Below are 14,430 nucleotides of genomic sequence, written 5' to 3'. Positions count from 1 at the left end.
TGATGCCTCCAGCAGATAGTCACATGTATGTTTATTGTCAACTCGAAATGTTGCATTTGAAAGAATACTTGCTCAAATAATAAAATTGAGGAATCAATTTCTCGATTATACAATCAAGAAAATTAGACTTGATAATGCTGGTGAATTTACTTCCCAGACTTTCAATGATTATTGTATGTCTATGGGAATCGTTGTTGAGCATCATGTTGCCCATGTACATACACAGAATGGATTGGCTGAATAATTGATTAAACGTCTGCAAATGATTGCTAGACCAATGATTATAAAAACAAAGCTCCCTATTTCTATATGGGGACATGTAATTTTACATGCTGCTGTATTAATTCGCATCAGACCAAGTGCATATCATAAATACTCCCCATTGCAGCTTGCATTTGGTAAAGAACCAGACATTTCTCATCTGAGAATTTTTGGATGTATGGTGTATGTGCCTATTGCACCACCGCAACGAAAGAAAATGGGACCTCAAAGAAAGATTGGAATTTATATCGGTTATGATAGTCCATCAATTATTCGCTATCTTGAACCTCAGACAGGCGACGTGTTCACAGCACGTTTTGCTGATTGTTATTTTAATTAGGAAATCTTCCCAATGTTAGGGGGAGACAATAAACATACCGAAAAAGAAATTACATGGTATATATCATCATTGTTACATCTGGATCCAAGAACACAACAATGTGAAAAAGATGTACACCAAATTGTGCACTTGCAAAGAATAACAAATTAAATATAGATGCATTTATAGATGCAAAAAGGGTAACTAAATCATATATACATGCTGTAAATAATCCTGCTCGAATTGAAATTCCAAAGAAACAAATTGAACAAAGTCATGATGTCGTAAAACGCCTGAAGCGTGGAAGGCCAGTCGGTTCCAAGGATAAAAATCCTCGAAAAAAAAATTCATAGAGAAACACAATGATCACAAAATAGAGAATGATGTTCCTGAAGAAACACATGATGATCACAAAATAGAAAATGTTGTTCCTGAAGAAACACATGATGATGAAAATATTCTGTCATAAGCACAAACTGACGAGAATCATGAAATCTCTATCAATTATATTAATACTAGAAAAATATGGAACCGAAAAGATATAGAAGAAATTGATGATATATTTTCTTATCATGTGGCAATCGACATCATAAATGATAATGAAGATCATGAACCAAAATTTTTTGGTGAATGTAAAAATCGGCAGGATTGGATAAAATGGAAAGATGCCATCAAGGTTGAATTAGATTCGTTAAATAAACGTAATGTTTTTGGACCTATAGTCCTTACACCTGAAGGTGTAAAATCTGATGGATACAAATGGGTTTTTATTCGAAAGCGAAATGAGAAAAATGAAATCGTAAGATATAAAGCTCGACTTGTTGCACACGGTTTTTCTCAAAGGCCTTGAATTGATTATGAAGAAACGTATTCTACCGTGATGGATGCAATTATGTTTTGGTATTTGATTAGCCTGGCAGTATCTGAAAATTTAGAAATGTGTTTTATGGATGTTGTTACAGCTTACTTATATGGATCACTTGATAGTAATATATATATGAAAATCCCTGAAGGATTTAAGATGCCTGAAGCACAAAGTTCAAAACCCAGAGAATGTTATTCTGTGAAATTACAAAGATTATTATATGGGTTAAAGCAATACGACCGAATGTGGTATAATCGGCTAAGTGATCACTTGATGAAAAAGAGATATGTAAATAATTCAATATGCCATTGTGTTTTCATTAAGAAAACAACATCATGATGCGTAATTATTGCTGTATATGTTGATGATTTAAACATCATTAGAACGAATAAAGAAATTCAAGAAGTTGTTTCATACTTGAATGAAGAATTTGAAATGAATGATCTTGGAAAAAGCAAGTATTGACTGGGTTTACAAATAGAACAAAAAGAATGTGGAATATTTGTTCACCAGACAAATTATACAGAAAAGATCCTTAAACATTTTAATACGGATAAATCAAATCCTCTAAGTACTCCAATGGTTGTTAGATCATTGAACATAGAAAATGATCCATTCCGTCCATGTGAAGATGATGAAGATATTCTTGGTCCAGAAGTACCATATTTAAGTGCTATTGGTGCCCTTATGTATCTTACAAATTGTACAAGGCCTGATATATCTTTTGCCGTAAATTTATTGGCAAGATTTAGCACATATCCAACAAAGAGACACTGGAACGGAATTAAACATATATTCCGTTATCTACGAGGAACGACAGACTTGGGACTTTTGTATTCAAAAGATGCTAATCCAAGTATAATTGGTTATGCCGATGCTGGATACTTATCTGATCCACACAAGGCACGTTCTCAAACTGGATATGTATTTACTCGTGGAGGCACTGCAATTTCTTGGCGTTCACAGAAACAAACACTTGTAACAACTTCATCAAATCATGCCGAGATTATTGCACTACATGAAGCAAGCCGTGAATGTGTGTGGTTAAAATCAATGACTCAACATATCCAAATCTCATGCGGATTATCATTCGACGAGAAGCCTGTGATACTATATGAAGATAATGCTGCATGTGTTGCTCAAATGAAAGAAGGATACATAAAAAGCGACAGAACTAAACATATTCCTCCTAAGTTCTTCGCATTCACCAAGGAGCTTGAGAAGAATAAATGTATTGATGTTCGTCACATTCAATCAAGTGAAAACTCATCAGATCTCTTCACAAAGGCACTTCCTACGACAATATTCAGAAAGCACATATATAATATTGGGATGCGCAATCTACGAAATCTGTGAAGAATTGTTCGTGTCAACATGAGGGGGAGTTTACGTGACTGCACTCTTTTTCCCTTACTATGGTTTTTATCTCAATGGGTTTTTCCTAGTAAAGTTTTTAACGAGACAATATAAAAACACGTAATGAAGACAATCATTATGATCATCATCACAAGGGGGAGTGTTGAAAATTAATATTGAATATTTGAATATTGAATGTTGAATATTTGAATGTTGAAAATTAGGTAAAATTAGGTGTTGAATATTGAAATTTGTGTGTGATGATGAAGGTAATGATGTAATTTATTTTTGGATTATTTGTAAAAATTTTCTATAAATAGATCTCTCATTTGTGAAGAAAATCACAATTGAGTTGAGAGAAAAATATTATAAAGTGTGTAGTGTGATAATTTTCAAAGTTTGAGATTTTTACTTTTTACCGTAAATTTTTACTTTTTCACAACACTACTAACTCAATAGTTATGTGTGATTTTTCAAAAAACAACTACCAACTATGCTTTTTTCCCCCTTAAAAAAAAGAACTACTGACTCAATAGTTATGTTCATTTGAAAAAAAAAAAAAAACTCAATAGTTATGCGTGATTTTTCAATAGAAAACTATAGCAAGGGCTACATGCACCAATTACCATCCAACTCCAAATTCCTGCAAGGCTACACCAAAGTTTATGTCGGAGAAAATCCATAAACCATAGAATTTATAATGCTAAATCATTAAAAAATTGACTATAAACTTAAGCGAAAGAATACTTGAAACCACAATCTTGGATTCTTTAAAACGTGTCTTGATCTTCCAGGTCTACGTGCTCTTTTCATCGAGAGAATCCTTTACTTTTTTTCTTAACTATTTTTTTAATGGGTGAGAGAATATGAAACATGATAACGTGCGATCTGGGGATCATGACCCATACATAGATAATGTCTATCATTATCTTCTGATATTTCTGTTTTAGCTCATCATAAAAACAGAAAGTACACTTATGTCTACATTAAAGATCTACAACCTATTAGATATATTAAAACTCAATAGCCAAAAATCTTAACCGATCACTTTAATTTTGGACTTAACTTAATAGACAACCCACAACACATAATTATTCACATATAAGCCCATATAAATTAAATTGATCCAATAATATCCCACTTGAGCTATATGTCTAACATTAAAATTTATGTTTGTGAAAATAACCTTATGAGTTCAAAAAATATTGTCATTTCAAAATGTATTTATAATCATACGATCCATCAATCACATCAACATAGGATCAAAGTAGTGTTCGCTACACTCATGGTAACTAGACCCATCAATGATCATATATGTCAACACAACTGAATGACATTGATTAAGAAGTGAATGTGTAACATGCAAATTTCATGCATTGTGATCATAACAAGTCTATTTCCAACTGGTCCTCCTTAAACTTTATTGAGATCAAACTTTAGCCATAATCAGAGTGTGATTTAACTTGAAATTTGTTTCTGTAGAAAATAAATTTATATATCCATAAACCGAATTACTGAACATATCTATAAAAAATTTAAAATTACAAACTCTCGCTGAAGCTGAATATCATTTATCGACCAAACACTCATACAAATAATGTGCACAAAAATCTTTTGGGTGATAATCCCTTAATAATTGAATCAATAATTATGGAGTTTGTACCAAAGTAATTTATAAATAACTATCCACTCTGACTATTCCTTTAACGATCACAAACTTGATTGCATGCAATACAAAAAACTATAAAATCTAGTGTTATGATAAACGATGCTATAATAACCTTTTAGCACTATTTCATGAGACAACACCTTCTGCCAGAAAATAAATATCGCCCAATGTAGTTTTTCATAATATCTTAGCATCCCATGAAATCAGAGTTAGTATACCAAATTATCTCAAACCGATCTAACATCTGATACATGAGCATGTAATCTTTTTTATCATGTAAATATCATAAGAGTCATTTGACTGCTCTCCAATACTTTACTCCTGAATTATTTAAATATTTTCCCGACATTCCATTCACGTATTCATATCATAACATATATAAACCCGAGTAATGCATTAGATTCCTCACTGCTGAGGCATTGAGATTCCGTTGCATTTCTTTTTTTAAAAAAATAATTCTTAAGGTACTGATTGAGACTAAAATTTATCTCTCTTAGCCACAGAGTGATCCGTTGGCTTCCAGTCTTGCATCCTATATCGCTTGAGAACTTTCTCAATATAGTCTTTCTCAGATAATCCAAGAATACCTCGAGAACGATCTCGATGTATCTAGATACCTAGTAAAAAAGATGCATCACCAAGATCTTTCAACTCAAAATTCTTAGCTAGAAATATCTTGACGTCATGTAACAACTCTATATCGTTGCTAACAAGTAGGACATCGTCAACATATAAAACCAAAAAAAATATTTTTGCTCCCACTGAAGTTATGGTACACACAATCATCGACCAAATTCATCTCAAAACCAAACTAAATGATCATTTGATGAAATTTGAAATATCATTGTCTGCTTGAGCATATAGATGGATTTATTTAATCTGCCAACTATATTATTTGTGTATTTGGACACAAAATTTTCTGGTTGCACCATAAATTGTTTTATCAATGTCACCATTTAGAAACACAATATTTACATCCATCTGATAAAGCTCAAGATCGAAATGAGCTATCAAAGCCATTATTATCCTTAAAGAGTCTTTCAAAGAATCCAGAGAAAAAGTCTCTTTATAATCAATGTGTTTTTCTGTGTAAAGCCTTTAACGAAAATACAAGCCTTATATTTTTCCAGATTTCTTTTCGAATTCTTCTTGATTTTAAATATCTATTTGCAACCAATGAGCTTCGCATCTTTAGGCTATGTGACAAGATCTCATACGTCATTGTCCTTCATGGACTTTATCTCCTCATTCATGGCATCATTCCATTTTTGAGAGTTAGAATTTTTCATGGTTTGACGGAAGTTGATAGGATCAGCATCCATCATTCCAATGTCTGCCTCATGTTCTTGAAGAAATACAATATAATCATCTGACATTGTATTTCTCCGCTCTCTAGTGGATCTCTTTAATATAATAGGTTTGGAGGTGCTTGAGTTTGTTCATCTGGAAAGAGAGGATCTCCTATATTGTCTTGTATTGTGTTTTGGTCAAAGTGAGAAATATCACCCTGATCAATGTTCGAGACACCTGTGGGAATATTTACATATTCCTCTTCAAAACAATCACTTTCTTTATCTCCTCTTGAAAATTTAGCATCTCAAAAAACCAAACATTTTCCAACTCGAAAACCGACTTACCTGTGGTATTATAAAACTTGTACCCCTTGGATCTTTCGGAGTATCCAATAAAATAACAATTGACCATCCTTGAGTCCAGTTTCTTTTCATTAGGCTTATAAGACATTGCCTCAGCTGGACATCCTCAAATGTACAAATGTTTAAGACTGTGTTTTTTTTCTGTCCAAAGTTCATAAAAGGTTTTGGTTGTTGTCTTAGTTGGAACTCTGTTAAGGATATATATCGGGGTCTTTAGTGCCTCTCCCTATAGTGACTCTGTAGAATGACTAATCATACGCCTCATCATGTCCTTAAGCCTTCGGTTTCGTCTTTCAGCAACACTATTCATAGTGGGCGAACCCGACATAGTGTATTGTGGGAAAATACCGCATTCATATAAGAATCTAGCAAAAGGTCATGGACGTTGTTCATCTGAACCGTCATATCTACCATAGTATTTATCACCACGGTCAGATCTAACGCTTTTAATATTTAAGCCAAGTTGATTTTGAACTTCAGGTTTATAATTTTTGAGCGCATCCAATGACTGTGTCTTTTCATAAATGAGATAAATGAAGTCATATATTGAAAAATCGTCTGTAAACATTATAAAATATTGTTTGATCATTCCAAGAAGCCAAAGGGAATGATCCACAAACGCATGAACACCTGTTGACTTCAAATCTCTTTTTGTTGGTTTGTTTTTCCTTTATACAATTAATACAATTATTAAAATATGTGTAATCTAAAGGTTCGAGAATTTCGTCTGACACAAGTCTCCTTATTCTATTTTCAGAGATATAACCCAATGTATTATGCCATAACGCAGATGAATTCTCATTGGTTAATTTTTTTAGCGCCTCTACTTTGTTGCAGTGATTCATTAAATGAAGCAATAACATCCAATGAATAAAGATTATAGTATCCTAATAAAGAATAAGAACCAATTAATAAATGAACAAGATAACCAAATTTGTCCTATACAGAAATAGAAATCAAATTTAATCTAAAAGACGGTACAATAAATATTTCAAAAAGATCCGAAATTTGTTGATTGTGTGTAAGGCCTTGAGAAGGCTTCCTGCATGAATAAACATGGTCAAAAGGTAGAACTTGGGAAATATCTGGTGGGTTTGTGTGTATTGTATCAATATCAAGGGTATGATGCGCCTGAGGTTGGCCACTTGGTATGTGGAGAGGATCTAGATTCTGAGGTTCATTGTTCACTTAGCTACCCGGAATTGAGGAAGGTGGAAAGAAAGGGTCGGACTCATTGAAGGTGACATCCATTGAATTGTAGAATTTCTTTATGGTCGGTGAATAACACTTGTACCCTTATTGATTTGGTAAATACCCAAGAAAAATACATTTGGTTGAATGTGGATCAAGATTTCTCTATGTTGAGAATGAATATGCACAAATGATGAGCACCCAAAAATACATGAGGGAATGCTGTGTAGCAAATGTGAGTTAGGGTAGATGCTGAGGAGAGATTGGATAGGTGTTTGGAACTTAAAGACTCTAGAAGACATTCGATTGATCAGGTAAATGGCTGTGACTACAGCATCACCCCAGAAATGATGAGGGTCATTATGTGTGAACAATCAAGAATGAGCCACCTTGAGAAGATGACGATTTTTGCGTTCTGCGACACTATTTTGTTGAGGTGTGTCAACGCAGGAGCTTTGATGAATTATTCCCTGAGTGGTTAGGTAATACCCAAGGTCTATGTTTAAGGGACTGTACGATGTGAACAACTGCAATTGACTGGACATATGAACTGATGCACAAGAATTGACTATCCAATAACTCGATAAATCATTCTGTGAGACAAGAGCAAGGGGAATATCACTTGTAATTGCAGTGCTGTCCATTCCAACGATCCTATCGGAGGAAAGAGAAGTGTGATGGCCAAAAAGCTTCTCGTGCTGGTTTCCAATCCATTGGTTTACCACGTATCTTCCAGCAACTATCGATATTATGAGTAGGTTTCTTGCAAAAATCGCACCAAGGATGTCCGGAAATCATTTTTCCTTTATTATTGTATGAAGATTGTCCGTGGCGAATTCCGTGAGAGGCATGACCATAAGTAGTAGGAGATGATGTAGGTTGACGTCGAAGGACGAGAACAGAGCTATCAGATGATTGTTGCAATGAGCCCAACATCACTTTGTGTCAAATTTCCTCCTGACGCATTGCCGAGAAAACCGCACGCAGGCTGGGCAAAGGCTTTGTGCTAAGGACTCTGCCCCGGACATCATCAAAATCATTATGTAGGCTCATGAGGAACTTGAATACCAGTCTGTTTTCGATAATGGATCTGTACATCTCGTCTGTGGAGCACTTCCAGTCAATGTGTCTTAAGTCAAATCAATTATTTGCCAATTTCGAGTGAGGGCACAGGAATACTCAGTCACAGTGGAATCATCTTGTTGGAGATCGCGTATGGCCGACTCAATTGCAAAGAGTTCAATCGTACTGTCGCTACATGAATAGAATTCACGAGCAACGTCCCAGATCTCTGAGGCAGGGATATCATGTTGTTTTTATGAGGGGAATAGATATGTGGATGGAAGGGATAATCTTGTTATTCTTACTTATTCTCAATGAATACCGTCCTACATATATATATATATATATATATATATATACACACACACACACACACACACACACACACACACACACTACACAAAATGAATGCTAGCAACCTAATCTATTTGAAGATTTAAATTACAAACTAAAGGATAAAAGTTTAAATATGAAAAACATCTTATCCGAGTTTATCTAATCAAATCTTCAACACTTTTTTTTCATACGAAGGATTGGGTACACACAAGTAGCACAATCAATCATCTATATGTACTTGAATACCAAAATTATACATGAAACGACAAAGAATTACTGCGTAACAACCACCATCAAGAACATTGATTCCAGAGTATTCTGAAAATGTAATGAACTCGCATAAAATGGAATTATACATGATACAATATCCCTGTGCACAAACTATTTTAATGGGAACTAAGAAACAAATAATTATACAAGTACGTTATCCATAAATTTCAAACCTCAAACAAACTTTCCTCCAAGAGAGGAAATGTAAATTAGACAAGCACTAACTTAAAAAAGGAAATGGAAATCTGAGTAAATAAGTCAACTAGGAATTTTACATGTAATTAAAGTTCCAATCATGATTCCATTCACTAACCGGTGAAGTGAGATTTGCAAGCTTCTATTCGCATTCCATATCCAAGATTAGCTGTATTCTGTTATAGAATGGACATAGAGATCACTGATAGGTAGAAACAAGAATCCGGACATTGAATGAAGCTAAATGAATGTAGAAGTTGATTCACCGGGGCGTGTATAGTGAGAGACAGTGCAAAGAAAAAAGACATGGTGTTGCTTGGACTAAACTAGATCATCGGTGACTCAGGAGGCAGTGTAAAAAAACATCACAGAACTTCAGGGACAATTGAAAAAAGATTTTCTCGTGTCGGCTAGATTCTTGTATTCAAGAAATTAAAGTGAAATTTAAACATTTTGTAGCCAATTATCAATTTGCCTACCACCTTCTCAATGAGTCAACTCCCGATCCAATGCGAAGCAATATAATACAAATTATTTCACCTAACATGCATCTTACTCTAAACATAATTGTAAATCATGGAGGTGTTTCTTCCTGTAATACTGCTTACCTAGATGTCGTAGAACCGAGAGTGACGCCTTCGAGAGCTGTGTGAGAAAAATTACATGAGAGAGATGATATCCAAGCAACAAAATAAAAATTGAAGGTAGCCATTTTATTATGGTTTTGTCAACAAACAAGACTGACAAATCAGCAAAAAATTTTAAAACATCAACAGATATGTAAAACACATAAAGAAATGAACCATCCAGAAATTTAATTTGCTCATAATCTCAATTTTTATTGAGTTATCTGAAAGATAAAAATAACAAACTGCCACATCATGGGAAACAAAATAGTAACACACTATGCATCCACTCACCTGTTTTGACCAACTCTTCCCCTTGAAACTTCTCTGGCACTCACAAACTCGTCAACCGTGTTTACAGGGGATCTAAAATCGGGATATTCTACAGATGATATAGAACCCTCATCAGAGTTTGAAGTGTCAAAACTCAAACGATTATTTCCTCTTCTGGAAACACCGAGTCTTGATCTTCTTCTGTTTCTAGATGCCCGAAAATTTTCAAATACTTGATATAACATGCAAGATGTCCACCAATTTCTTTTGTCTCCAGGGATGTCGTCAAAATCATCTCCCGAGTTATCTCCATATTCTATCACATAATCACCTAGAACCACTCCACGAGGGACTTCCGACTGGATAGTGCTTAACACATCAATTATCTCGGAAGATTGCTGGAAATTCTCCCAATCCAGTTGGCGGGCAGGATCGATTTTTGAAGGGCAAGCATGAGGATGCTCTACTTGTGCATGTTTTTGAAGTTCCGCGTACGTACCCGAGAATGCACATTTTTCCTCTTCACAGCGGCGTTTCTTGTCATCCAGGTGTACACGAGCAATATCAATCACTATCCATCCAGTAACTTCTCCTCTACACAAGGGGCATGCCGGTTTGCAATCCGATTCCAGATCCAAAGACTGCATAGTTTCAACAGAACTTGGTGATTTAGATCCAGATGGCATCCCACTTGCTTGCTTGAAGCGATAGAGACAATTTGATTGCAAATGGTCTGTGTCGCACACAAATGGCCGACATCCATTATGGTACGACGTACAATGGAGGAGAACACTATTGTGTGGAAACTCCAAGCAGATAGGACAAATAACATCATCCCAGTTCGTATACAGCTGAATCTCATCCATTCCAGTTCTGTTTGGGCTAAAGGCCTCTTTTCCAGTGTCTCAAAACAGACGCAGAGAATCAAACTTTAAGTCTCTAGAAACATGGAGCAAAAACCTTCATGCCTTTTGATAAAAATATTAGAGTCAGAATAATGAATGGTAGATTAACAATAATCCTATAAGTTCACCATGCAAAAAAGTCTTACAAGCAATGGAAAAAAAAATTGAAAATGATAGTAGGAAAGGGCGTTGGGGGAGTGTGACGCCTGGACCCAACCGACTAAGCAATTATTCTCGAAGAATATGCTTCAGAAGAGTTAGCAAATTGCCATAACTGAAGTGGAAATTGAAATGAGATGAAAATATCACATTTTGGTTTGTTTGCGGACTGTTGTGCGGAGGTGAGAAGCACGGCCATGCAATGAATGTGTGTGATATTTTTGCTCATAGACACCTTCATGTTAGCGCACAAATACTAAAATTATGGGACATGTATTTGGTGGTTACATATAATTCCAGATGTCATAATATACTAAATTAAGATGGAAAAAAATAGGGTTCCTTGGTTAGAGGTTTTGTAGAGTTTAAAAGCTTTTTAATCTCCTTTTAAGTAATCTGTAATCGCCAACCAAACAAAACACATATTCGTAATCTACGAGATGAAAGAGCTATATTTTGATGCTACTTTCAAATGATCGATGTTGTTTCTAATTAACCGAAATTTCACAGTAATAATGTACAATGATGTATATGGTTTATTATTCAGTTTACACCTGCCAACATGTTTATATTTTCGGAATTATCATATTGATTTTATATTAAATTTTGAATAAATGATAAAGTGGGGTTCATTTGGATAATGATCTATATCAATTTTATGGTCGTGTTATGTTGTTTGGATAATCGTTTTACAGTCATGGTGTCAAAAATTTACTTAATCAGTGATATTCCTGTACTTGAGTTATTCATTGACACTACAATTGACTACGATGATGTCTGCTAATTTACTTAATCGATGATATCCCGTACTTTGAGTTATTCATTGACACTAGAATTGATTATGATGCTGCTTGCTGGTATTTTAGTATTATATATATAGATATCATGGGAACTCACAAGGGCCGGGAGTAGCTGTCGCAGTAGATGATGTGATATGATGTTAGTTAGATATGATGCACAAATGATGGTTATATGATGATGTTTAATGATGTAGCTTGTGATGGACTGCAAGCATGTGATGCTTAATGATATTGTTCTTCTATGGTGTGCATTTGTGCAATGCATAATGATGTTAGTCTAATATGACACAAAAATGTAAAATGTAGCTGCTGTGATAAGCTAACATTTTACATAAAGATGTTAGCTGATCCTGATGTTTGATATCAATAGATATAGCAAATGGATTTTGATTTCAGATGGTATGATGTGAACCACTTCGAGCAGGGATTTATTGATTAGATGTGAATAGCGATCTTTAATAGAGTATCAAGTGTCTCGTTAATTCATTACCTCCTTTTATTTGTTAGTTGCTATCTATAAGTTGATTTGTGATGATACATCACTATGTTGATGTTGTGTTCACAAGTGGGATTATTTCTGATGAAAAGGTAACAAGTCAGCTCGTGAAGAGTCTATGGGGTAGTGACACATGATATAACTCGTAAAGGTACTTGAGTTACAGGCGATATTTAGTCTTATCCAAGCCTGTAAGTTTTTGGATATTTTCAAATGGCATAAACCTATGTTCAGATTTATTGTTACGTTAATATAGTGCATGATGATCGTGCTGAATTTAGTTTAGGGAAAATGCATTAGGTTTGTGGGATTATATGTATTGATTAGGATTGATGTTTTGGTGGTGTTGAGCTTCAACTTATGCGAAGATTACGCGAAATTTTTACGAAGTCCTAGCTCATAATTGCCTGTTACAACGGTGAATTTGTGGGACATCACATGGAGGATGTAAAGCTTTCTTTTCCTAGTCATCTGAATAATCACAAAGAGGCAGCTGTTAAAACAATCTGCTTTACGAGGAGAAACATGTCTACCTCTCATTACTCATTTATTCCTTACCTTTACTCTGTTTTCAAATCACTTTTCGGCCATTCCCCTGATTCTATATGTGATTCGCCAAAATAAAACAAAAAGGCAGAAACACTAACGCCGAATCTTTGCAGATATTAAAACATTTCTTACGAGATATTTAGGAATAACAATCAATCAGTCGGATCGCCACTTCTTTCCTCAAAGCAAGCTTAAGTACGTCTGCATGAAGAATGAACATCAACTCAAAGAGGAAGTATCACTGCCCTCAATCATAACCGAAATAAAACAAAAATTTCAGGGGAAACACAATACAAACAAATGGAAAATTTTCAAGAAACAACACATGGTCTATTGCAACCGATGATATAAGTAAGTGGGAAAAGACTTGAAACTAAAATTTTGCCTCGCATTTAATAGTTTTTTCTTACATCAACTTCTTCAAATGGAGGTACCATGAATCCAAAAACTACCTCGATGTACCTCACAACAATCCCAGTCTCCCCAAGAGAAAATCTTTTTTTTTAATGATAAAAAATGGAAACAAATCTCAACCAGTCCCCATCCTCAACATTTCACATAGAAATGAGGCCAAAGAACGGGGAAATTCCACACGGGTTGGATGATGAACACTTGTAAAATCCGAAAAACAGCAATCAAACCCAAAAATCAACCAAAAAAACATGAATTAAACCCATTAAAGCAACCCACGGCCATCATGGGATAATCAAAGAAATCCAATCCACTGTTACCCAAAAGTCAACCTAGGCAATTGATTAACATGCAACATCCAACCCCCATCCGCGAATAAAAAGAATCGGAATCTCCCTCGAGTTTGTACATATAATACATGTAAAAGAGGAAGAGAGATGAACCTGGTTATTCTCAAAGTCCGAGGATGGAGAAGTAAAGTGGAGACGATAGGGTCTGTCTATTTTCTGATGAAATTAAATGAATATTCATTCATGGTTGGTGATGTGAACTTTATTGTCTTTTCCTTTTGTTCCCCATTCATTTGATCATATTCATTAATAAAATAATAATAATAATAATATACTCCATTTTATAAATTTGTCATAGTAATTTTATAACTTTTACAAGAAAAAGCAGAATTTTTTTTATTATTTTTTCTTGTTTTTATTTTAAAAATATATAATTCGATATTACAATTGTGTTTCTTCCAAAACGATTCGAAATATTTGGTTTTGACAATTATTTAATCAGTAATTAAATATATTTTAAAATATAATATATTGCTTTTTTAGTTAATGTTTTTTTTAGTAAAACATTATTTAAAATCTTAATGAATTAAATAAATAACCATAAACTAAAAATTGGCAAAGATAATTTTTAATGGACTAAATGATCATTTCATAAAATATACAATATAAATACAATTATTAATCTAATTAAATTGCAATTTTTTTTTGTCGGTTTGTTTTATTTTATTTATATATAATGCGA

At 34.2% G+C, this 14,430-nt stretch overlaps 1 protein-coding gene across 4 annotated transcripts; it reads right to left on the bottom strand.

Annotated features, from left to right (window-relative positions):
• Positions 1–9,030: 9,030 nt before the first annotated feature.
• On the bottom strand, positions 9,031–13,923 carry LOC140982778 (uncharacterized). Of its 4 annotated transcripts, none has more exons than XM_073449470.1 (5): positions 13,842–13,923; positions 13,120–13,188; positions 10,100–11,046; positions 9,788–9,824; positions 9,031–9,355 (listed from the first exon to the last, which is right to left on the bottom strand). In XM_073449470.1, exons 3-4 carry the CDS (start codon positions 10,942–10,944, stop codon positions 9,788–9,790), a joined length of 882 nt encoding a protein of 293 aa, XP_073305571.1. In that variant the 5' UTR covers positions 10,945–11,046; positions 13,120–13,188; positions 13,842–13,923; the 3' UTR covers positions 9,031–9,355. The 4 variants fall into 4 exon arrangements, with proteins under 4 accessions (XP_073305571.1, XP_073305573.1, XP_073305574.1 ...); XM_073449472.1 differs by having other exon boundaries at positions 10,100–11,015; XM_073449473.1 differs by lacking the exon at positions 13,842–13,923 and adding an exon at positions 13,731–13,745 and having other exon boundaries at positions 10,100–11,015.
• Positions 13,924–14,430: the final 507 nt, after the last annotated feature.

Source organism: Primulina huaijiensis, chromosome 8, assembly GCF_012295235.1.
Source record: "Primulina huaijiensis isolate GDHJ02 chromosome 8, ASM1229523v2, whole genome shotgun sequence".
In the NCBI taxonomy this organism is placed as follows: Eukaryota; Viridiplantae; Streptophyta; class Magnoliopsida; order Lamiales; family Gesneriaceae; genus Primulina; species Primulina huaijiensis.
This window is presented reverse-complemented; position numbering and strand designations above follow the sequence as displayed.

What these genes read in the sequence shown, in the direction of transcription:
- LOC140982778 (XM_073449470.1), bottom strand. Translation starts at nt 10,944, where the DNA reads ATGGATGAGATTCAGCTGTATACGAACTGGGATGATGTTATTTGTCCT. An exon ending in GGAAGAGTTGGTCAAAACAG is followed by an intron (nt 9,825 to 10,099) that starts GTGAGTGGATGC and finishes TTTCTCACACAG; the next exon opens with CTCTCGAAGGCGTCACTCTC.